The 25,229-nt window shown below is 35.4% G+C and overlaps 1 protein-coding gene and 1 pseudogene across 1 annotated transcript in view; both read left to right on the top strand.

Annotated features, from left to right (window-relative positions):
- Positions 1-25,229, top strand: part of ICE2 (interactor of little elongation complex ELL subunit 2) — a 66,166-nt gene that overhangs the window by 28,094 nt on the left and 12,843 nt on the right. Inside the window, exons 10-12 of the mRNA XM_021693880.1 lie at positions 6,252-7,242; positions 7,934-8,109; positions 12,364-12,493. Of these exons, the coding sequence (XP_021549555.1) occupies positions 6,252-7,242; positions 7,934-8,109; positions 12,364-12,493 (1,297 nt within the window). The remainder of the gene's footprint in view (positions 1-6,251; positions 7,243-7,933; positions 8,110-12,363; positions 12,494-25,229) is intronic.
- Positions 2,284-2,366, top strand: LOC123325800 (annotated as a pseudogene).

Below are 25,229 nucleotides of genomic sequence, written 5' to 3'. Positions count from 1 at the left end.
AGTTAAAGCCATGCTTGAAAATTTCAATGAGGAACTAGAAACTTTAAAAGAGATAGTAGATTTGAAAAAGAACTAAAGAAAAAATTTTAAACTGAAAAATATAGCAAGTTAAGGATTTTGTAAATGGGGTTATTAGCATCTTAGATAAAGCTGAAAAGAGAATTGATAAACTGGAAGATGAGTCTGAAAAGACTATCCATAATGAAACACAGACAACAAAAAGAAAATAGGGAGAATAGGGCAAGAGATATAGAGGATATAGGGAGAACATCTAACATAGGTGTAGTTTTATCCAGAAGAATAGTGTAAAAGAGATAATCAGTCCAAAGCAATAGTTGGAAACAAAAAACTCTTAAAAGCCACCAGAAACCAGGCGCCCAGGTGGCACAGTCAGTTAAGCGTCCAGCTCTTGGTTTCAGCTCAGGTAGTGATCTTAGGGTCATGAGATTGAGCCCTGCACTGGGCTCTGCACTCAGCTTGGAGTCAGCTTGAGACTCTCTCTTCCCCTCTCCCTCTGCCCCTCCCTGCTTTCTCTCTCTAAAATAAATAAATAAGTAAATCTTAAAAAAAAAAAAAAATCCACCAGAAAAACAAAAGGCACATTGCCATTATAGGACTGAGAGTTAGACTGGCAAGTAATTTGTCAACAGCAACAGTGGAAGCCAGAAGACACTGAAACAATGTATTGTTCTGAAATGACCCCATACTAAAATTCTTTAACCAGTGAAATATCCTTACATAAAAAATTAAAGATATTTTCAGATAAAAACTGGGTTTGCTACCAGAAGACTGCCTCTATTGGATGTTCTTCAGGCACAAGGAAAATAATGCCGGACAGAAGGAGCATGGTACAGATGCAAGAAGGAATAAAGAAAAACAAGTGAAAATAATGTGGATAGGCTCTAATTTGTAGGTGAGTCCAGGGGCACTCAGGAAATTAAGAGAGTTCTGAGATGACCTGAGCCCTCAAAACTCTAGAAACTAATCAACCAAAGCCCCTTTCAAAACAAAAGTCTTCACTCAGACTAGTAGTAGAGTTCATATTGAGCAAAACAAGGACATTAAAGGTAAAGAAAAGAGAAGTTTTCATATAACTGAGGGAGAGGGGACTAGAGAAAGTGGATATCAGAATATACTTAAGATTTTATACACATACACACAAATTTATATGCATACATACCTACCTACCTACCTACATACATAAATATATACCTTGTGGTAACAGTGGAGCATGAACTTAGAGCCATGAGGTTCAGAAAGCTGTCTTGGCATGCCCTTACACAGTATTGTCCTCCCGTAGGAGCAGGAGAACCCATCTAATTTAAAGACGAGAAACAGAAGAGGATTGTTGATGGAAGCTCTTATAAAAGTACTAGAGAAAAAAAAGATAATTGCTATAACATTTCCATAGTCAAGTGAAGAGAGATACACCCACAAAACATGAAATGGGTTCATCCATTGCCCTAGAAATCTCAATTCTAGAAATGTAGTTCAGAAGTACACTAGGGAGGGGTGCCTTACTGGCTCTAATGGTAGAACATGTGACTCGTGATCTTGGGGTTGTAAGTTCGAACCGTGCTTTGGGTGTAGAGATTACTTAAAATCTTACTGGGATGCCTGGGCAGCTCAGTCGGTTAATTGTCTGTCTTCGGCTCAGGTCATGACCCCAGAGTCCTGGGATTGAGTTCCTAGTTGGGCTCCTTGCTCAGCAGGGAGCCTGCTTCTCCCTCTGCCTGCCACTCCCCCTGCTTATCCACGCTTTCTCTCTCTCCCTCTCTCTCTGACAAATGAATAAATTCTTTAAAAAAAAAAACAAACAGGGCACCTGGGTGGCTCAGTTGGTTAAGCGACTGCCTTCGGCTCAGGTCATGATCCTGGAGTACCGGGATCGAGTCCCGCATCGGGCTCCCTGCTCGGCAGGGAGTCTGCTTCTCCCTCGGACCCTCCCCCCTCTCATGTGCTCTCTTTCTCATTCTCTCTCTCTCAAATAAATAAATAAAATCTTTAAAAAAAATAATAAAATAAAAAAATAAAAAAAACAAACAGAAAAAAAGAAGTACACTAGGAAAAAAGCAAAATGCATGTGCAAGGTATTTATGGCATCACTGTTTGTAGTAGCCAAAGACTAGAAACAAACCACGTGTCCCTTAATAGGGTATTGATTAAATAACCTGTACATCCTCAGTAGCATACCATGCACGTATTAAAAGGAATGAGGAAGGTATAGATAGGCAGCTGTGGAGTGATACCTAGATATACTATTAAGTGAAAAAGGTAAGGAAGGTGCTCACTTCGGTAGCACATATACTAAAATTGGAACCCTGCACAAGGATGACACGCAAATTCATGAAACGTTCCATATTTTTGTAAATAAATCATAATACAAAACAAAAGACAAGGAAGAAATAATTTTTTGTAATATGCTACTTTTTATGAAGGGGCAAGTACAAATATATACTACGCACATACACTTATTTGCTTATATATGCTTATATTAAAAAGAATAAAAACCCTACATAATAAAGAATAAACCTAAAACTAATGAAAATGTGTAACTGTGGGGGAAGGAAGAAACAAAGTAGAGGAAGCAGAGATGTCAACTAGATTTCTCTAAATGTATTTTGTTTTACAGTTTTGACTTTTGAGTCATATAAATGTTTTACATGTCTATAAAACAAATTTTTGAAAAGTTATAAAAGCCAACCTAAGCTGAAATGAAACAATTAATCCACTGTATATCAAGTTAGTGGTTTAACCACTCAGTGAATTATTTTAAATGATTAGAGACTTACTAATTTGACTATGCATCCCTAAAGATTTATATCCTAAGTACAAAAAGAACTGCCAAAAAATCTTAAACTGCGTTTAGCAACTATATTGTTAGAAATGATATTACTTTTGTTATTTCAACACATTAGATAATACGATAACACAAACAAGTAATTATGTGTATAGTAGGAACCCAGAATTTCAGAGATAGAAGAGAGATAAATGCCAATCAAGAAGTTAAGTAAAAGCTCGGGTGCCTGGGTGGCTCATTTGGTTAAGCATCTGCCTTTGGCTCAGGTCATGATCCCAGGGTCCTGGGATTGAGTCCCACATCGGGCTCCTTGCTCAGCAGGGAGCCTGGTTCTTCTGCCCCTCCCCCCTACTCGTGCGTGCTCTCTCTCTCTCTCTCTGACAGATAAATAAAATCTTGAAAGAAGTTAAGTATAAAAGCCCTATAATAATAACGGAGTAGTATCAAAAAGATGCCAGAGCCAATTGGAGGGTTTCCTATTGACCAGAGATGTGTCATTTAGACATGACAAAGAATGACTGCAATGGATTAAAACATATGAAATATGTTAAAACCCCTGAACTCATAATGATACTTAAAAAAAAAGTACTAGTCACCTTTGGAGGGTGCTAGTACATAAAGTCATTCTAAAAACTGTTTATAAGAAGAAAAAATACCAGATATTTGTCTTGCCTTTCTAGTACAAACTATATTTTAGGGTAATGATAGAATATGACTGTCACCATTTTGCAGCTCCTAATGAAATAGTGACTCTAAGCAGTAACCATCAGTGGTGGCTATTAAAATCATTAGATCAATGAGGAATTTCATAATGGATAGATTAAGTTGAGGACACTTAATGAACCAACAGATCAATTGTAATATCACAAGAAGAAAGATAACCAGACATCATTAGCCTCCTGGTTGAAGTAGGAAGTACACAGTACCACCATATTCAGATTAAAAAACAAAAAAAAACTGTACCCGAATCTAATAAAGCTACTAGATTGTTTTAATAGGAAATTTAAGGAATAGAAGAATGTGTTAAATGACATCAGACGGATGCAGAATAACTAACTTGTTTTTTCCTACAAATATCTGGTGATATGGGAGTTGACAGAATATGGGGGAGAGGCATTTGACAAATTAAAGCAAATTGAGAGATATGTCAACCAAATACAGTGTGGGGATCTTGATTAGATCCTGATTCCAATAAACAATTGTAAAAAGACATTTATCAGACTTGGAAATTTTAACACTGATTAGATATGTTATGACATTAAGGAATTATTAATTTTTATTGATATAACTGAGATGTTTTAGAGAAGAATCCTTTTACAGCTGCATACTGAAGTATTTACAGATGAATGATATTTAAAATTTTATCTGTTCGAGATGAGACCATTGTTTTTTAATTCATTAATTTTGGTTTTATAATTATTAAATTTGTTCATTTTATTATTATAATTGTATTAGTATTTTCTTATTCCTTGAAAAGGCTGTGAATGATATTTCTGATCTTTAATGTCTAGTGTTCTATTTTCTGTTGCTTTTTAACTATTCTGCAATTATTTTTAATTTCTTCTTTTATCCAACAATTTGGAGGGTTTTTTAAGGTTCAGGTGCTTGGATTTATTGTTGTTGTTTGTATTTTTTCTTAAGATTACTAATTTTATTTCCTTCTAAACAGAGAGTAAGATCTTAGCAGATTCTGCTTTGTGCTATATTGATGTTTTCTTTATATGTTAATTTATAGTCCATCTTTGGAAATACCCCTTGGATTCTTGGGAGGGAAAAGGTATATCTTTGCAGTCTATATATATGTTTTCAGTCATTCATATATATTGGTTTCATTTAATAGTATATGTACTTCCTATATCCCTATTTTACTCAGAGACAGTGTACTGTTGACCAAGTACAATTGTGTTTCTGTCAAATTTTCCTTTTATTTCTCAATTTTGACTATATGTTTTAAAGTTATTTGGCATGTCACAATTTATTATCTATTCATGGATTTCATCTTTTTTCAGTATAGGATTCCTTTGATGCTTTTTGCATTGAATTCTGTTTTGTCTAACACTTAATATTGCTCTCTCTTATTTCCATTTCTTGATTTTATGTCCCATTGTTTTGTTTTTAACCTTTCTGTGTGAGAATGCCTCATGTAAACAGCATATGGTTAACTTTTATTTATTTTTTTACTAAATCTGGTGGTCAACTTTATAAGAGTTACCATTTACTGAGAAGTTTTTTACTATGTGCCAAGGACTATGCCAAGAAACTTTCTATATACAAGTTCTCATTTAATCCTTAGAACAAATCCAAGACGATGACCCTATTACCACTATTTAGAGATGAAGAAATTGAGGTTCGGAGAGGTTGCATAACTTACATAGGTTGTTCTTTCTTACTATGTGATTGCTGTTAGAATATTCCTCCCTCAGATCCTAAACTGTATGGCTGGTGGGTGTGTATAGTTTGTAACCAGATATTTATAGTATTTATCCAAATTCCTTTGCTAGATTGAGGAGAGATCTATTGCTGCTTGGGGACAGGACCGTTTATTCTTGAATAAATTAAAGCTGTCTATAGTTCTTCCATTACCAAAACAGTACATGAAAAACTACAACCTCAATGGCTTCGTGTCCCAGAATACAATAAAATCATTTCCTGTCCATATTACTAAGAGTTGTTTTCTCTGAGTAGGTGTAGAAAATCACTGTTGATGTTAGGGATACATCAGAGGCTGGTGACCTTCCCGAGCTGCATTAGAGAGCAGCTTCTTCACGGTGGCAAAGAGGCTTTCCTCCTGGTCAGCTAAATACAGGTGTCTCTGCAAGAGTGTAATAGAGTGGGTATCAGTGAAAATCTACTGCCTTCCTATTTGGCCCCACATTTGTTCTTTGTGGTTCTATTTTTTTGATTAGTGGAAATTCCTTTTGGGATATGCGGGTTCACAAGTATTCCCTATTTCCTGTGCTGTTACAACATGGCAGATTTGTCTTGTGTTTCATCAACATTTCAGTGGGAAGGCTGGAGGGGAGGGGGGAGGGAGATGGGGTGACTGGGTGACGGACATTAAGGAGGGCATGTGATGTAATGAGCACCAGGTGTTATATACAACTGATGAATCACTGAACTGTACCTTGAAACTAATAATATACTATATGTCAATTAACTGAATTTAAATTTTAAAAAATAATTTGAAAACAAAACAAAAAAAATCAGTGATCCATTAAACTCTTGAACGCAAAAAAAAAAAAAAAACCAACACATTTCAGTGGGAAGATAAGGTCGAATAAATTAGTTGCTAGTTTATCATTATCTTAAGCAAGAACCTTCCAAAGCCATTAGACATTTCTTTCTGCTCTTAAAGAGCATGAACTATCTTTGTGAGGGGTAGGGGCATTAAGAGATAGGTGACGGGTGTCCTGGAATACCTGCTAATAGTTTACCAATATATTTTCTTAAGATGTCTTATGAAGTTAATGAGTGCCGAAAAATTGAGACCCTTGAAAATTTGGACCTGGATTTTGATGGTGACGTCACAGAACTTGAAACTTTTGGAGTAAACACCACCAAACCATCGAAGTCACCGAGTCCTGCAAGCACTTCCACAGTTCCCAACCCAACAGATATTCCCACAGCCCCCAGCACAGCAGCCACATCTGTGGTACCACCCGCACCAGACATTTCTGCTCATTCTAGAAGTTTATCTCAGATTCTGATGGAACAGTTGCAGAAGGAGAAACAACTGGTGACTGGTATGGATGGTGGCCCCGAAGAGTGCAAAAATAAAGATCAGGGGTTTGTACCATGTGATGAAAAGGCATCAAATTCTGACAAGTTTTTGATGCAGGATAATGACTTGAAAACATCTGATTCCTTACAGTTAGAAAGTTCTACAGAAGTTGAAACCTCTCATAAAAATGATTTGGCTACTGATACGGTATATGCCCCTGAAAAACTAAATGTTCTGGAGAACTCAGACAATTCAAAGGAAAAGACTGTTACCTCAGAAGCAGTAAGAAGTGAAGATGTAATTCTTTGCAATAGTGATACAGATGAAGACTGTTTAATCATTGATACAGAGTGTCAAAATAATAGTAATGGAAAGACAACTGATATGAATTCTAATTTAAGTTCCAAACCAGCTAGCCCCAATTCTTCTTCAGCACAGGCTTCTGTAGGAAACCAGACTAATGCTACCTGTAGTCCTGAAGAGTCATGTGTTTTAAAAAAACCTATCAAACGAGTATATAAAAAATTTGATCCAGTTGGAGAAATTTTAAAAATGCAGGATGAACTCCTAAAGCCAATTTCCAGAAAAATACCTGAATTGCCCTTAATGAATTTGGAAAACTCTAAGCAACCTCCTGCTTCTGAGCAATCCTCTGCTCCTTCAGATGCCTCTGGTTGGCCAAAATCTGTATGGCCTTCTGCGTTTCAGAAGCCAAAAGGACGTAAGTAAATATTTATAAGGACCTTTATATTAACTATTTTGCCTCTTCCTTATCCTTAGGTTTTTCTCCTTTATTCCCTCACTTTTTCTTTGTTCTGACCTGTCTTATAATATTTACATGGTCATTGATACTTCATTTTTCAATGTACTGATCAGTATATCAGCTTCCAAAATCTTCTCTTTAAATATGTACACAAAGTTGTATGGATCTTTGTAACCTATGTTTATCTAGCATGTACAGTGGCTAATACGGCTCACAGAACTGATGAAGGGGAAGTGATCAAAAATAATCATAAACATTTATGAGTCCAAAATTTACTAATTCATGGTGTTGGACTGTAGTTTTATACTTTTTCACTTTCTGAGATAGATACAAAGCTGTACCCCAGCTCTGCCTAGATTAGAAAAAACATCACTTTTTTAAAACTTTTTTTCTTCTTCATATGTTGTCTCATAAATTTAAACTTTGTCTAGGGTTAGTGAAGGTGGTAGTTAAAGGTTTAACCTTAGCTCTTGGCTGCCGTTCTGTTAAAAGTAAACAGAAATGGTAATAGTTAGATGTTCAACTCAGAGAAAATAGAAAAAGTTGATAGAAACGTAAAAATAGATAATTGAATTGTTTTCTTGAATTATGATCGATAAAGAGCTAATGTATTTTTAAATAATAATGAGAAATAAAATTATTTTTAAAGGATTGCCGTATGAACTACAGGACTATGTTGAAGATACATCAGAATATGTAGCTCCTCAGGAAGGAAATTTTGTTTACAAGTTATTTAGCCTACAAGACCTATTGTTACTTGTGCGATGCAGTGTCCAGAGGATAGAGACCAGACCACGTTCTAAAAAACGGAAGAAAATCAGAAGAGTAAGTTGTTACTTGGGGAGTTAGGATGTGGTAGTATAAGTAGATAATCAGCAGATATTTAACATGCCATTGTTATGAAGTTTAATTTAAAATTGTTGATCACTATTGGAATTTTTCCAGGTTGAGCTGGGGCTTTTTATTTGTTTTTTGTTTTTTTTAGTAAAATACTGAAAACACTTTTAATAAAGGGAAGTGGAAAGTGTTATATATAAAATTCTTGAATGCCGGTAACATTCTTACATGGAATTTATAAACTTAATGAAAAATGGCACCATCACAGATTTGACCTGGACTGGCACATATGTTCCTACTTTCTGTAAATTTGGAATTCCACTGTGACATATTAGCCCCTTTTTCTCTTACTTTGGGGATCTTCTTGACTCATTTTAGAAGTCCCAAGTTTTCAAAGGTGGGCTTTCACATGCATTTGAAGTCTTCCCAGAATTGTTAGAAGACCAAATGTTTTCTTTTTCCCCTGTTGTTTTTTGGGGGGGGATTGATATAAAAAATATTTTTCAGTTAAAAAGTTCTTGCTACAGTTTGAGTAATTGGTTCTTCATACAGTTTTCCATATTTGATGTTTGAAGTTCTCATTCAGATTAGTTTGATTTTTGTGTGTGACCACTGAATTCTGGTAAATAAAGAGGAGCCTCTATATTATAATTGATTATACTGATGTCTTTCTTTTCATTTTTACTTAAGAGAATTTTTTCTGTGGTGTACATTTGTCACAGTATGTGTGTGTATTTATATTTATATTTTTATATTATTATTTTTTTAATTTTGGTGTCTCTATCTCTTGCTCTCTAACTTACTGCCTGTAAGAATCCTCAATGACTACTTTAGAATGTTAGTATGTTTGGGGCTAGGAATCAGGTGCTCAAAAGTAGTGATGTTCCAGCATTAACCGTTGTTGATCAAGTCCCTGACACTGCTTTGTCGTGTTAAGGAATAACTTGGAAAAGAAAGAAAAGAAGGAGGGAAGGAAAGGAGGCAGGGCGGGCTGTCCAACCTTCCTCAGTGGCTAGTAGCAGGGTCTATCATGAAAAAAACTAAAGCTAACCCATCAGGATCTAGGATCTTTGTTCACCAGAATCCAGTGGACCTGGAGGATCTTTTGCTTGATGTCGTTATCCTTTGTCAAATAGAAGGAAGATTGTAAATACATTTTTAAATTCTTAGTTCTCATAATTTGGTTTTTATCTGTGATTCAAACTTTAAATTGTAGAAACCAAATGGTTTTGAATTAAATGTATGGGGTAGTGTTTTTTATAAGAGAAAGTCAAGGAATAATAAAATACCAAAGATTTTGTATTAGTCTGCTCCTATCCTAAATAAATGCTAATATTGTCTGAATTAAAAGATTTTACTTTATTTGCTAATTTTTCCCATCTCATTTATATTTAATGATGATCAATTTAATGGCCATTGCATGAACATCTTGAATATATGTAGTGTCAGTGCTATGTATTGTATATTCAGTGTTTTATTTCTTTAACTTTTACTTGCTATATCTGATTTATTTGGGGGCTAACCTCATTTCTTTCACTTTCTACCCTTTGAACCCATACCACTTTGTATTGATCTGCCAGCTCACAGCAGTTAGAAACTATTGATGGCCAGTATCTCTTAAGAAAGAATAGCTTAGGGAAATAATCAGATACTGAATTAATTCTTGAAACAGACAACCTGTTAAGGACATTGTCATTCAGTTCACTAAAGTGCAATTTGTAAATGTTGAGATGAAACCTTATAGGAGAGAATTCGCTCTTCATCAAAATATATCAAAATAGCTGAACCCCAAAGAATATCTAAATAGGAGCCTTATGTTTTTTATTATGTCAAACCCAGAGTAAAATTTTAAAATTTTTAGTGAATGGTTATCATATTGTACCTTTTATTACATGTAATAGTTTAGTACACTTGATTTAAATCCCTTAGTAGAATGCATTTCCTTTGGAATTATGTCCTATTTATCTGTTTCTCCCAAATGTTTTATATTCTAGGAACAAAATGAACAGGTAATAAGTAAATGAGAGGAACTGGTATTAGGGAAGGGAACTTTAGGATAATTTAAGTATTAGTTTGAGAAATTTTAAAGTAGCACTATTTAAACTCTGGGTAAGAAAGCATTCTCTTAATATTTACTACTTAAAAACCAACTTGTTTAGATAAAGCTTTAAAATACTTAGAAGTCTCTTCACTATACTATGATACTAGCTATGAAATATCTATCTAGGGATGTAATGAAAAGTTTAAAAGGTTTATGTGAAAAATTGGAAGACAGAACCAAGAAAAGCTTTCAGTTAGGGAGAATAGGAGTTACCATTCAAGGGAGAAAGGAATAGTAAACTTAATTTTTATAGTTTGAATCTGTGATTGAATTTAAAATTTCACTTTAATTTTAGAATACTACCATAAAATATTCAGACTTTTCTTTCCCTTGGCTTCCTGGAGGTGGCAGTAGAATACATACAGAAATTAAAACCAGCTTCAGGACTTAGTTTCATAGATCTAAGGCAGTATTATCAAGGAAGATCTACTTATGATCCAGAAAGGATATCTTGTTTATCAATTATTCAACTGTGCTGTAAACTGGCTCTGTCCCTGAACAAATTTCTTAACCCTCTTGACCTCCATTTCTTTATCTCTAGCTTATAGTTGTTAAGTGCAGATTACCAATTGCTGAAGAATTATTATATAATAAAATGCCTTTACCAGTAAAATTATCTTAATCACAATTTAATTTTTTTTTAATTGAGAAGACACCGTTAGAGGCCTTGTACTCAAGGTTTGGCCCCTGGAACAACAGCTTCTCAAATATGCAAAACCTACTGTATAGAATTGTTGAATTATTGTATTGTACTCTTGAAACTAATATAAAGGGGCATCTGGGTGGCTCAGTCATTAAGCATCTGCCTTCGGCTCAGGTCCTGATCCCAGGGTCCTGGAATCGAGCCCCGCATTGGGCTCCCTGCTCCGCAGGAAGCCTGCTTCTCCCTCTTCCACTCCCCCTGCTTGTGTTCCCTCTCTCGCTGTGTCTCTCTCTGTCAAATAAATAATAAAATCTTAAAACAAAACAAAACAAAAAAACAGAAAAAACCCATATAAAACTGTAGGTTAATTATACTTCAATTTAAAAAAAAAAAAGCAAAACCTTGTTCTTCACCTCAGATTCTGCATTTTAACAAAGTTATTCACCAGGTTTTTCATATGCACATTGAAATTGAAGAAATGCTGCTTTAAAAGAGTTTTACACCATTCACAGGTAACCATATGAACCAAGTTTATGGTTAACAGAAATTTTACTGGATTTGGATTGTTCTTACCACCATCATTGTTCCAAGCCCACTAAATTTGCCACTTGATGAAAATCAGGAATTCTGAAACATTTATGAAATATTTTCAAGTATATGAATAGTGGCAACTTCATATAATTTCAGAAGTACAAACTAGCTATATCACTTTGAATAAATTTCTAAAATCATGTATTTCTCCTTCTGCAGCTGGAAATGAAGAGACTACTATTAAGAGTAGAATATTCTTTGACAGAAATGAGATAACATGAGCACAGTGAACATGACTAACATTATTTCACAAGCATGTATTTCCTTGCATATACCCCTTTACACTAGTAATGGCCACAGTTACTTTACTTTATTCAGTGTCCTGACCAATAAACTCTGATTGGCTACTTGACTAGTGTTTGGAGCAAAGCCTCTGTATTAATCAAGATAAAGACACTCACAGGTGTTAATGTAGATATTAATGCTTATACCTTCATTCTTAGAATGAAAAAAAGCTGTTCAGAGTATTTGAGCCTGATACCATGTGTCTCATGCTTTAAAAGTACAAAAAATTCTTACTTTTTTTATCCTCTGCGAATTACTAGTATAACAGTCTTTGCTTTCTAGCATCCCCCTTTGAACCTTTGGGCAATTATGTATCATAGGCTCTGTTCCAAGGATGCTACTGTCAGTTACATTCCCTGATAAAATGTGTGCATATGTAGGGAGGTATATGAATTTTGGGTGGAGGTGGGGGAGAGCTGTTGGTTCAGGATCTCTTACCTGTCTACCTCTTGCCCACATCTAACAAGGGTTCTTTCCATCTTTCTGTCTGAATTCTGCTGTATTTGAAAGGATAAAATAAGATTACCTGATAGTATTTCAAAGTGGCAAAACTATAGGCAAATGTATTTTCTGTTAAGAGTAAATTAATGGAGCTTTGAAAAAGTATAACTGTGCATTTCAGCAATTTCCAGTTTATGTACTACCAAAAGTGGAATATCAAGCTTGTTATGGAGTTGAAGCTCTGACTGAAAGTGAACTTTGTCGCTTATGGACTGAAAGTTTATTGCATTCCAACTGCTCATTTTATGTTGGTAAGTTACACAAGAGGATTTGCTCTCCTTTTTAATGCCATTGTAAATACATACTTTTAATCAATTGTAAATACTTCCATTCTGTACTTTCTGCAGTTCTCTTATTGTGTTAACATTCCTATTAAAACATCATTCCTACTGCAGAGTTAAATGGTGGGGTGAAACTAGTGAGATCAGATGTTTTCATTTCCCTCTTATTGTTTAGTTATGCTTGATGTCAACATAATTGTTTTATTTTTGAAATACTTATTTTATTTTACAGTGTAATAAGCTAAAACTATAGAAGGGTTTTCTAAGGAGCTTCTTTTAAACTATTGGTGTGAACATACTGAAATTTTCTTAAAATTTTAGTGACATTTAAAATTTTTCAATTTTTCTTGTTTCAGTTTTCTGTTTTTTTTGGGGGGGTTACGGATTTGATTTGTCTTGGGTTCATGTACAGTTAAATACTTCATATGAAGGATTACTTGCCAGTTGTTACTGATATTGCTCTCTCCCAATGGAATGCCTCATCCCATACTTTTTAATTCATCCCATATGTCTCAGTCCATCTGCACTATCTCAAGTTGCCCTTCCATGAAGTCACTTTCTTCCTTTGGTCTTTCAATACAGGGTCTTTTTTTTTTTTTAAAGATTTATTTATTTTAGAGAGATCACACACTAGCACATGCATGTGCGGGGGAGGGGCAGTTGGAGAAAGGGAGAGAAGCCGACTACCCCGAGTGCAGAGCCTGGAGCATCACGAAGCTTAATCCCAGGAACCTGAGGTTGTGATCTGAGCTGAAATGAAGAGTCAGATGCTCAACCGACTGAGCCACCCAGGTGCCCCTGCACAGTTTTTTTTTTTTTACCACTCTTATAACTTGTTACTTTCTACTGTAATGTTCTGTTTTATACCTATCCGATCTTCCCATTAGACAGTAAGTAGTTTAAGGTCAGTGTCCAATGAAACTGTATTTTCATAGCAGTCAGCATAATTCCTGGTGTGAAGCAGCTGTTAAGAGTATGTTTTTCTTAATCAAAAAGAGGTTATTCACTTGAAAATTTTTTTTCCATATTTTGGTTCACCAATATTTTGTCTTTATTGTAGAAGAGTATTAATAAGATAATTGATTTGCTCTCTGTGCTTAACTCAAAAAGAAAGTGGTTTTTGTACTTGGTTGTGCACTAGCCCCCTCCTCCTGTTTCATACTGAATGCTGGAACTTTTTTGTGTAGTTTTTCGCCACTAACCGCAATTGCAGTGTTCCTCCAAAAGGAGGAACATACCAACAGTCTTCACGTAAGCTACTCTGAAGCAATTGCTAGCCACATCCATTTTAGGAAAGGACGAAACAAAAGCTTATCACTTAAATCCTTTTTAAAGTACTGAAAGAGAATAGACTCAGGACTAAAACAATACGAAGTGGTTTGTTTGTTTTTTTTAATGTACACTTTAACAGATAAAACTGCCATCATCTATATGGCTTACTTCATCTATTCTTTGAAGTCCTAAGTAATTATTGCTCTGTGTGCTCTTTATCCTCAGTAAATCCTACCCACTTAGAAGCCATTCATTTTAATGTAATAGGATAGTGTATTTGGTTTCTTTTACAGTTGTTTGATGAGAAACTTACTTTGTATGGTTGTGTTTTCTTTGGGTTTGGGAATGGGTTTGGTTTTTTATGTGGGGGTGAATATGTTTTAAAATGCACCTGTCTGGCTCAGTTTAGAGCATGCAACTCTTGATTTCAGAATTGTGAGTTCAAGCCCCACATTGGGTGTAGAGATTATTTAAAAGTTAAAAAAATCTAAAAAAAATAAAGTATCTATGGGTTAGAGATACTTCCCAGCTTCCCCTCCTTCCAGCCAACTTCCCCTCCTCCCAGCCTCGCAAGGTACAACTTATAGAATATTGTTGGGTATTTTTTTTTCTCCTTTTGGTTCGTTATGTATCTACCACTCACAAATCAAGTTATACGATGCGCTTGAAATGCTCCAAAATTATCCTTAGAAACTATTAAATATATGTGTATATGTATGTATATGTGTGGGTGTGGGTGTGTATAAAATAATAGAACAGTATTTTTTTTTTTTTTGAGCGAGGGGGAGAGAGAACACAAGGGGAGGGGCAGAGGGAAGAGAGAGAACCTTAAGCAGGCTCCACTGGGTGTGGGGCCTGACACAGGGCTCGATCTCACTACCTTGAGATCATGACCTGAGCTGAAATTAAGAGTCAGACACTTAACCAAATAAGGCACTTAGGTGCCCCATAGAACAATATTTCTAAGCATGTAATGTGGGACAATGACAATATATCCATTGTTGCTAATCTTCACTATTCCGTAAAACAGGTGATGTTTATCTTTGTTATATAGAGGAAGAAACTAAGGTTTTCTAAGTTTAATGCTCAAGAGTATCCATATCTTTTCTGATTCCACATCCTGTGCTTTTTCTATTACAATGGAATAGTGGAAATCATGCTGAATGTGGAAGTCAGAAGATATATGTATGATTACTATACATTTTATAATTCTCTTACCTTGCTTGGGTAGAATCATTTAACTCCCTAGGCTTGAGCTTTTTGACCTATACATAATGAATATAATAATATTTTGTTCAACCTGCTTCAAGGATTGTATATACAGATCTTTTAAAATTATAATTATTACCTAATATATTGCCCCCAAAGTAGACTTCTTCTTGATGAAAATAGATACCACAGGACAATGAAGTAATATTTTATATATTTTTGTACTGAGGAAAAAGCTATTAACCTAGAATTAGGTGAAAATATGGAAAATCATCTTTATGATAAAGAGTTAAAGGATTTCTCTTTTTTTTTTATTTTATTTTTTATTTGAAAGAGAGAGAGAGAGCATGAGTGGGGGGAAGAGCAGAGGAAGAGGGAGAAGCAGACTCCCTGCTGAGCAGGGAGCCCAACCAGGGGCTCAATTCCAGAATCCCGAGATCATGACCGGAGAGGAAGGGAGACACTTAACTAACTGAACCACCCAGGCAGCCCCTATCCATTTAACTTTAGGAACCTGTTTAGGTTGTTTCCATTGTAATGCAACTGTGAAAATTCTTGTAAATGCCTATTAGTACGCTGCATACATATTGCTATTTGGGCATATACTGAGGAGTGGAATTATTGGGTCATATTTTAGGTATATACTCAAATTTAGTAGATAATTTCAGAAAGTTTTCCAAAGCTATTGAACCAATTCACATTTATAATAGAAATATGTGATAGTTTCAGTTTCTTCACATCCTTACCCACACTTGGCCTTATCAGTTTACTTAATTTTAGCCATGCTGGTGGGTAGGTATAATTAATATTTCATTATTGTTTTACTTTGCCTTTCTTTGGTGGTTATGAAATTGGGCACCCTTTCATGTGGTTAATCATTTGGATATTCAATTTTGTGAATTGCCTATTTAACTCTTGCTCATTTTTCTGTTGTCAGGGGTTTTTTGTGTGTTTTTGGTTTTTTAAGTAGGCTCCATACCTGGCATGGAGCCCAACATGAACTCACAACCCTGAGATCAAGACCTGAGCTGGGATGGAGAGTAGAATGCTTAACTGACTGAGCCACCCAGGTGCCCCCTTTTGTCAGGTTTTTGTTTGGTCCTTCCTTGTTGGTTTTAAGTTTTACAAATATTTTTCTCCCACTGTGTAACTTACTTTCTCAGTCTCTTAATGGTATCTTTTGAACTTACCAGTTTACTAGTCATTGCCTTTCTGATTCATGCTTTTTTTTGACCTATTTTAAACCGCCCCCCCTCCCCGGCAAGATCATGAAGATACTCTCCTATATTATCTTCTAGAATCTTTATTTTTTTCTAGCCCTTATTTTTAGATACACAGATTATGTGGTATTTAATTTTACATGGAATATCAAGATTTAATTTTCAATAGTGGGCACTGTTAATTGAAAAGACCATCCTTTCTCTGCTGCTCTTCAATGCTACTTGTGTTATAAATCATATATGTGACTCTAATTCTAGACTCCCTATGTATCCTTGAGGCAGTATCTGTTTTAATTACTCTAACTGAAGTAATTACTTAATTTTTCTAGGTAATCTAGCTAGACAGTAAACACTGTAAATTACTCTATAAAATATTCTACTCTTTTGTAAAGTGAACCTTGTCAACTTTTCTTCAGGAGTTTCTTGGCTATTCTTGGCCATTTGTGGTTACAAATTTTGGAATCAGCTTGTCAGTTTCTATCAACAACAACAAGAAGAAGATTGGGATTTTTGTTAGCAAGTGCACTGACTCGGTGTGGAGCAAATTGATAGCTTCACAATAACGTCTTCTAATTTGTGAACTTTACATATTCCTTTATATCTTTAATTTCTCTTAGTATTTTATGGTTTTCTATGTAGAAATCTTGTACACTTTGTTAAATGTATTTTTAAGCTATTATAAATGGTATTTCTGACATTTTATTTTCTTAAGGTTTGTTACTAAAATATAAAATTTATTTACATATTGATTTTGTATATTGATCTATCTAGCAACTTTGCTAAAGTCACTTACTCATTCTAATAATTTAGGTTTTTTAAGTAACCAATCATGTCTTCTGCAAATAATGGCCATTTTATTTCTTCTTTCCAATCTTTATAACTTTTTTTTCCTTGACTTCATTGCCTAGCACTTGAATACAAGGTGAATAATGGGCCTTTGCCTTATTTCTAATCTTAAAAGGGAAGGTTTTCAGCAATTCACCATTGTGTTTGGTATTTTGTATAGGTTTTTGTAGATACTTTTAATTAGAATAAAGAAGTTCCTTTTTATGCCTAATTTAAGAATTTTAATCATGAATGGGCAAAAAAACTTATCAGATATTTTCTTTGCTTTTACTTATATGATGGTATGACTTTTCTCTTCTTCTGCTAATGTGATGACTCCTGTTGATTCGTTTAAAAATGTTAATCCAACCTTGTGTTCCTGCAATAAACCCAGCTTGATCATGATATATTGCTCTTTTTATATATTGGTAGATTTAGTTTAATATTAATGTTAATTTTGTTAATATTAATTCTGCCATCTGTGTTTATGAGTGAGATTGGCCTATAATACCTTGCCTAGGTATTGGTATTAAGGTTATGTTTATACCATAAAATGAGTTGGGATGTATTCCTTCTTCTTCTCTTCTCTGGTAGAATTTCTATAAAACTGGTGTTATTTCTCCTACAAATGTTTGGTAAAAGTTACCTAGGAAGCATGTGGACCTAAGTTTTCCTTTTTGAGAAGCTTCTAATTATCTGTTCTGTTTTTAAATTAGTTTTAGAGCCATTCAGATGTTTAATTTCTTGCATCAGTTTTGTAACTTGTGTTTTTAAGAAATTTGTTCAGTTTAAGTTTTCAAAATTATTGGCATAAAGGTATAATATCCTCTTAAAATCTTTTAATGTCTATAGTACCTGTAGTAATTACTACACATCACTAATAATTTGGGTTTATATCTACCATTTTAATATATGTTTTCTATTTGACTCATTGTTTTAAGGACCTTTTTTTGTCTTAGTGCCTTCTTATGAATTGAATATTTTTTTATTGCATTTTTTCTCTTGATTAACAGGATAGTTCTATAACATAATTATATACTCTTTTACTACTCTTTTAAGGGTTACTCTAGAGGTGTCCTAATACAGTGGCTCCTAGCCACAGGTGACTATTTTAAATTTATTAAAATTAAGTAAAACTTAAAATTCAGTTTCTTAGTCATACCGTGTGTGAGTTTCAAGTGCTTGAAAGCTGCATCTGGTTACCATATTGAACAGTGCAGAGATTTCCAGCATCACAAAAAGTTCAATTGGACAGTGCTACTCTAATCATTATAACATGCATCCCTGACTTATCCCCATTAAATAGTATTTTATATTTTCTATATATTATTATTAGTGTATACATTTGATATGCGGTTACATTTATTCATATATTTACCCATTTTAATGCTTTTCTTCTCATATCTCTAAGATTCTAACTAGTATCATTTTCCTCTGCCTGAAGAATACCCTTTAGTATTATCTTTATTACAGATAGCTTAGTGACAAAGACTCTCAGTTTTTATTCATCCAAAAGGTTTATTATTTCACCTTTATTGAAGGATAGATATTTCATTGTCTTCTTGTTTCTTTTGTTTCTGTTGAAAAGTCAGCTGTCCATCTTATTTTTATTTATTTATTTTTTTGCTCCTTTGAAAGTAATACAACTCCTTTCTCTGCAGATTTAAAATTTTATCTTTCTCCCTGTTTTTCAAGAATTTTCCTCAGTGTACTTACATTAGGTTTTCTTTGTAAATATTTCTTTTGGGGTTTATATTGCTCCTTGAATATGTGACTTGATGACTTCTAAAAATTTTGGAGAATTCTCAGTCATTATGTCACTAAATATCAATCACTTCTTCCTCATTTTCTCTCTTTCTTCTCTGGGATTTTAGTTGCATTATGGTGTATCTTACTGTAACCCTAATGTCTTTTCTTTATTTACTTTCCTTTTGACTCTTCATGTGTCATTTTTGATATTTTTTTCTAGTTCATTAATTCCCTCTTCACCTATCTCTAATACACTATTTAACCCATGACTTGAGTCCTTAATTTCAATTATTGTATTCTTCAGTTCTAGATTTTCCATTTGATTCTTTTTTATAGATTATAGTTTTTGACAGAAATTCTCAATCTTTCCTTTAGCATAGTAGGCAAAACTCTTTTAAAATCTGTGTCCAGTACCTCTGTTATCTAGATTTCCGGTGCGTTTTTTCTATTATCTTTTGTGTATTCATTTCTTAGGGCTGCTGTAACAAAGTACCACAAACTAAGGAGCTTCAAACAACAGAAATTTCTTGTTTCACAGTTCTAGAGATTAGAAATACAAAATCAAGGTGTCACCAGGCCATGTTCCCTCTGAAACCTGTAGGAGAGAATCCTTCATTGCCTTTTCTATCTTCTGATATCCGCCAGCAACTTTTGGTGTCTTTGGCTTGTAGATGCATCACCCTCATCTCTGTTTCTCTCATCATGTGGCATCTTCTTCCTGTGTGTCTCTCTCCTCTTCTTAGAAGGACACCAGTCATATTGGATTAAGGGCACACCCTGCTCCAGTATGACCTCATCTTAATCTTTAATTATGTTTCCTATGATCCTGTTTCCAAGGAAGGTCATGTTCTGAGGTACTGTGGGTTAAGGCTTCAATATATCTTTTGCAGGGGACACAGTTCATCTCATAACATGTTTCTTTTTTTTTTTTTTAACATGTTGTGTCATTGTATGCCAGAATGTTCTTTATTAAGGGCCAGCTATTGTATATGAAAAATTGTGGAGATAATGAGAAAGTTAAAATGTCATCTTCCTCTAGACAAGATTACTTTTGATTCACCTTGATTCTGTTACAGGGATTTAGATAACTTGAAGCTTGACTTTGAACCCTAGAAAGATCAGTCCGTTTCCCACTTAATGCTAGTGTGTTGCTATTCAGGGTCTCTGCAGATAAGAGTTGATGTAGCCGGACTGACACTGCCAATCATTGAAAAGACCTGTTTGTAAGGCTGGCCCTTAGCTGGTATCTGGGAACTTGGCTAGTAAACTTCCCTGTACTGATATAAGACTTTCTTTAGCTGATAAGGATGGCTCATAGTACCTACACTGTACAAACAGTGTGGCTTATTCTAAACATCTGCTTTCCTTTTGAGGGTCTTTGGTATGAGCTAGGCAGAAGGCACCTACATGATGAGCCTCCAATAAAAACCTTGAGTGCTGAGTCTCTAATGAACTTTTCCAGTATACAAAAAAACTGTTGCTAGAAGAATTAAGTGCATCTTATGCGACTTCAGTGGGAAGGGACTTTTTTTTTTTAATTGTGGTAAAATATACATATTTTAGAATAACATAGAATTTACCATTTTAACCATTTTAGTGTACAATTCGGCATACATTTTTAATACAATTCAGTGATACTAAGTAGATTCACAGAGTTATGAAGCCATCACCACTATCTACTTCAAGAACTTTTTTATCATCCCAGACAGAAACTCGGGAAAGACCCAGAGATTTCACCTGGTTTCCTATGGACTTCACTCCATACACCTTTTCCTTTTACTCTTTATTTTTATTTATCTTTTTGCTTTGTATCCTTTTGCTGTAATAAGTCTTATCCATGAGTACAACTGTATGCTGAATCCTATGAGCTCTTTTAGAGAATCATCAAACCCAGGGAACCCCTTGTTACACAAGGTCCCAACTCAGAGCTTAGGTATTCAATTTATTGATAGATCCTGAAATCCAGTTTTTGTTTCTCTGATCCTGACAGACTGTTGAAAGCCCTGGTCCATTTCTTAGCCTTTTGTTGCTTTTTCCAGAGAAAAGCAACCCCAAGGGCCAGGCTCACATCTCTGGGTTTCTTTCTTCTTTTAGTTGTTGGCTTCTTTACCCTTAACCCACACAGCTATATATCCAATCCCTTTTCCTGGTTGCCACTAACAAATTATATACTTTAATTACTTATGATATCTATTGCCTGTCTTTGTGTTTCTTGTTTACTATCAATATCCCAAGGTCCTAGAACAGTATTTGACACATGGAGATACTCAATTATGTTTAGAATAAGTTAGGTTTCCTTTGATAACTGGTTGAAGGAACAGTAAAAGTCAAGGAGAATAGAAATGGTGGAAACCAAACCATTGAATTTATATACTCTCTCTATATATATATACACACACATACATACATACTTTATATAATCTTTTTACTGTCTCAGGATGTGCATAAGATAAACCACTGGGATGTAGGAAGAGAATAATATAACTTATTTTTTCTCCAAATCACAATTAAACATTACTCATATTAAGTATATGGATTGGTAAGTGGTACCCTCTCTTTATGTTGTCATACAGTCCTGTCACATATAATACTGAAAGAATCTTCAGCATCTCCACATAGCACACCTCTAGGGAGACAGTGTGCTTAATCCCTTCCATATGAATGGTCACCCCCAGAGTTGTGCCATACAGCATCCTTGGGTCTGCTAAGTATGATTTTGTTGCCAAAAATGAAAGATGCCACTATTTTAAACAAAAACAAACAAAAAACTGTACATCTGTATACTTTAAAAACTTGGAATCAGATTAAGAAAAAAAAAAAAAATCTCTTAAAATCTTCCAGAGAGCCTCAAGGATAGGAATGTAGCTCCTGTCTTAACATTTGTAAGAAAAGGGGCACCTGGGTGGCTCAGTCGTTAAGCGTCTGCCTTCGGCTCAGGTCGTGATCCCGGGGTCCTGGGATCGAGCCCCACATCGGGCTCCCTCCTCTGTGGGAAGCCTGCTTCTCCCTCTCCCACTCCCCCTGCTTGTGTTCCCTCTCTCACTGTGTCTCTCTGTCAAATAAATAAAACTCTTAAAAAAAAAAATTTTTTTTTTAAAAACATTTGTAAGAAAAACTAGTTAACATCAGGGAAGATGGCCTTTTACTAGTAGAATTTAGAGGAAAAACCTTTGTGTTATTGGTATATGGTGTTAAAAACTATTACTGTCATTCTAGTAAGCCCAGCAATAAGGCATTTATTGCATGTGGATCTTTGTATCATTGTATCTTTTTGGCAACCACTAAAACCTGTAGAAAATGAATTGAACTTTGAATCCATCCTTCAAATAGATGTATCACACAGTTTTTTTTAAGATTTTTTTTTTTTAATTTTGTTTATTTGACAGACAGAGAGAGACAGCAATAGAGGGAACACAAACAGGGGGAGTGGGAGAGGGAGAAGCAGGCTTCCCACGGAGCAGGGAGCCCGATGCGGGGCTCGATCCCAGGACCCCGGGATCATGACCTGAGCCGAAGGCAGACGCTTAACGACGGAGCCACTCAGGCTCCCCATATCACACAGTTTTAAACCAAGATTTCTCAAAACCATAGTTAACTATACATTGTGTATTATTTACATTCTTCAAAAAAATTTTGGTCTAAGTGCTATTAACGAACAGTTTTTAATGTGTGTAGACCACTGCTATAAGCAATAGAGGAAAGTAAAGTTCAGAATAATTAAGTAACTTATTCATAGATACAGAGTTTATCAGTTGGCAGGACCAGAATTGAGTCATAGTTTTTTGTTTGTTTGTTTTTTTAAAAGATTTTTTATTTATTTGACAGAGACACAGCGAGAGAGGGAACACAAGCAGGGGGAGTAGAAGAGGGAGAAGCAGGCCTCCCACCGAGCAGGGAGCCTGATGCGGGGCTCGATCCCAGATCCCTGGGATCAGGACCTGAGCCGAAGGCAGATGCTTAACGACTGAGCCACCCAAGCACCCCATAGTTTTTTAGTGTCAATAACTTTGCCATAAAACTAAAAAGGGCTAGGGAAGAATTGAGGGAGGGGCGGGGAGGTGTCAGATGTAACAAAAGTAAAGCATTTTGTGTGTGACAGTATTAATGTAAATTAAAACAAATGACTTTACTGTTTAGAAACTGGATTCCAAAAGTCTTGACCACAAACTTTCCAAGCACTTATGTTCTCTCTCTCATGTACTCGTGCACCATAGTCCTTCCTCAGCTGTGGCCTGAGCTTTCCTCTCAACCAATGCTAGCCACTCCTCCATTTATCTTAATCATTTCGTTGTCATTTTTCCCTGTCCAGACTATGATCTCAAGAGTTCAAGGAAATTTAAGATAATTTCTCCTCAAAAATCAAATTTGGGGGTCCGTATATTAGATCAGTGAGGATAGAGTTTATTTGCATGATTGCGTGATTCAGATAAAACATGTCTTACAAGATAAAGTGATATAAGATCTCAGTTACTTTCTTTAACTGAAGAGCACATTGGTTTGTAGGAAATGAGTTCAGTAATTCTCAAACATGGTGGCTCATCAGAATCACTTGTAGGTCTTGTTAGAGTAGAGATTGCTGGCCCTGACCCTACTGTGTCTGATTCAGTAAGTCTAGATTGGGACCCAAGACTTAGCATTTCTAGCATGTTCTCAAGTGCTGCTGATGCTGCTAGTCTGGGGCCTGCATCTTGAGAACCACTTCTGTAGCTCATAGTCTCTTTTTCAGGTAGAATAAATGTACTTTTTTTGTTGTTGTTAATGTTTGTCTGCTTCACTTTACTATGAATATGTTCTCTTCCCCTCAGTTGTAGTACTCTTTTTATCTTCAGGTCCCATAAAAACATTGAAAGATACTCCTTAAAGAAAATTCCCAAAGGTGGCTCAGTCGTTAAGCTGCTTCCTTCGGCTCAGGTCCTGATCCCAGGGTCCTGGGATCGAGCCCTGCATTGGGCTCCCTGCTCAGCGGGGAGTCTGCTTCTCTCTCTCCCTCTGCTTGCCGCTTCCCCTACTTGTGTGCTCACTCTCTCTTCTGTCAAATAAATAAATAAAATCTTAAAAGAAAAGAAAATTCCCAAAGTAATCTTATCACAACTTCTGTATCTACCTCCTAATCCTTTAATATATATCAGTTCTGTATCGTTGACATAAGGCAGGCCTTGCTTTTACACAGTTCTGAGATAAACCAGTTTCAGTTACTACAGTGTATTGACTACTTCACCGCTTACTCTTCAGTCCACATATCACTACATAAATAACAGATGCACATCATGACCAATGACCAGTCATGTCCCATTTTCCAAACTCTGTCAGTGGTCACTGTGCACCTGTTACTGAGTTCATACACAAAAAACAAAGTGTGTATTTGTGCTCCATCCTTGTCTCCCAGTGATAAACTCATGTAATTTTATAAAAGTGGATAATCAAAGAGTTGGCCAACAATGATTAAAGCACAGCAAAGAAATAAAAAGTGATACTGCAGGAAGTGAAATTCGAAGTGAACATAACTGGAGTTACAGGAGAAACAGCTGATAGTGGGAATGTTGACACTGCTGATGTTCAAGAGACTCTAGATATGCCGCCACAGGAATTTAGTGAAGGCAAATTTAGGGACATAAATGAGGAAAGTAGTTGTGACATAAAGAATGAAAAAGTGATACCCGTATAAGATTTTACATGAAGGAGATATTTCCTGACATTTAAAGCACAAAGGAGGGGCTCCTGGGTGGCTCAGTCGGTGAAGCATCTGCCTTCGGTTCAGGTCATGGTCTCGGGGTGCTGGGATCGAACCCCACATTGGGGCTGAGCAGTGGAGCCTGCTTCTTCCTCTCCTTCTGCTGTTCCCCCTGCCTGTGCTCGCTCGCTCTATCAAATAAATAAATAAGATCTTTAAAAAAACATAATAAAACACAAAGGATACAATGTTGGAAGCTGATCCTAACTTAGAAAGGAGTATGACAATCCACGGCATAGAAAAGATGCTTGCTTCCTATCATAAGTTGTTCCAGAAGAAGGTTTGACAAGCAGTGTTCAAACTGCTCCTGCTAAGTTTTTTTTATAAAAAAATAAAATACCTTCAGTGTTTTTAATGTTTTAAATTACAGTATACTAAATAAATATTAGTTTTGCTTTTTTTTTTCATTTCCCTATACATTTATAATTGAGGGGAGAATTCATAATGTGACCAAAAAAAATTTTAAGATTTATTTATTTATTTTAGAGAGAGAGCATGGGGGTGGGTAGCAGAGGAGAGAGAGTCTTAAGCAGACTCCTCACTGAGTGTGGAGCCCAACAGGGGGCTTGATCTCACAGCCCTGAGATCAGGACCTGAGCTGAAACTAAGAGTTGGAGTCTTGACCAATTGCGCCTCCCAGGTGTCCCAACAACAACAACAAAATTTAAGATTTATTTATTTATTTGAGAGAGAGAGTACA

The sequence above is a fragment of the Neomonachus schauinslandi genome, chromosome 9 (genome assembly GCF_002201575.2).
Source record: "Neomonachus schauinslandi chromosome 9, ASM220157v2, whole genome shotgun sequence".
NCBI lineage: Eukaryota > Metazoa > Chordata > Mammalia > Carnivora > Phocidae > Neomonachus > Neomonachus schauinslandi.
The sequence above is the reverse complement of the archived record's forward strand: the minus strand, read 5'-3'. Positions and strand labels throughout refer to the sequence as shown.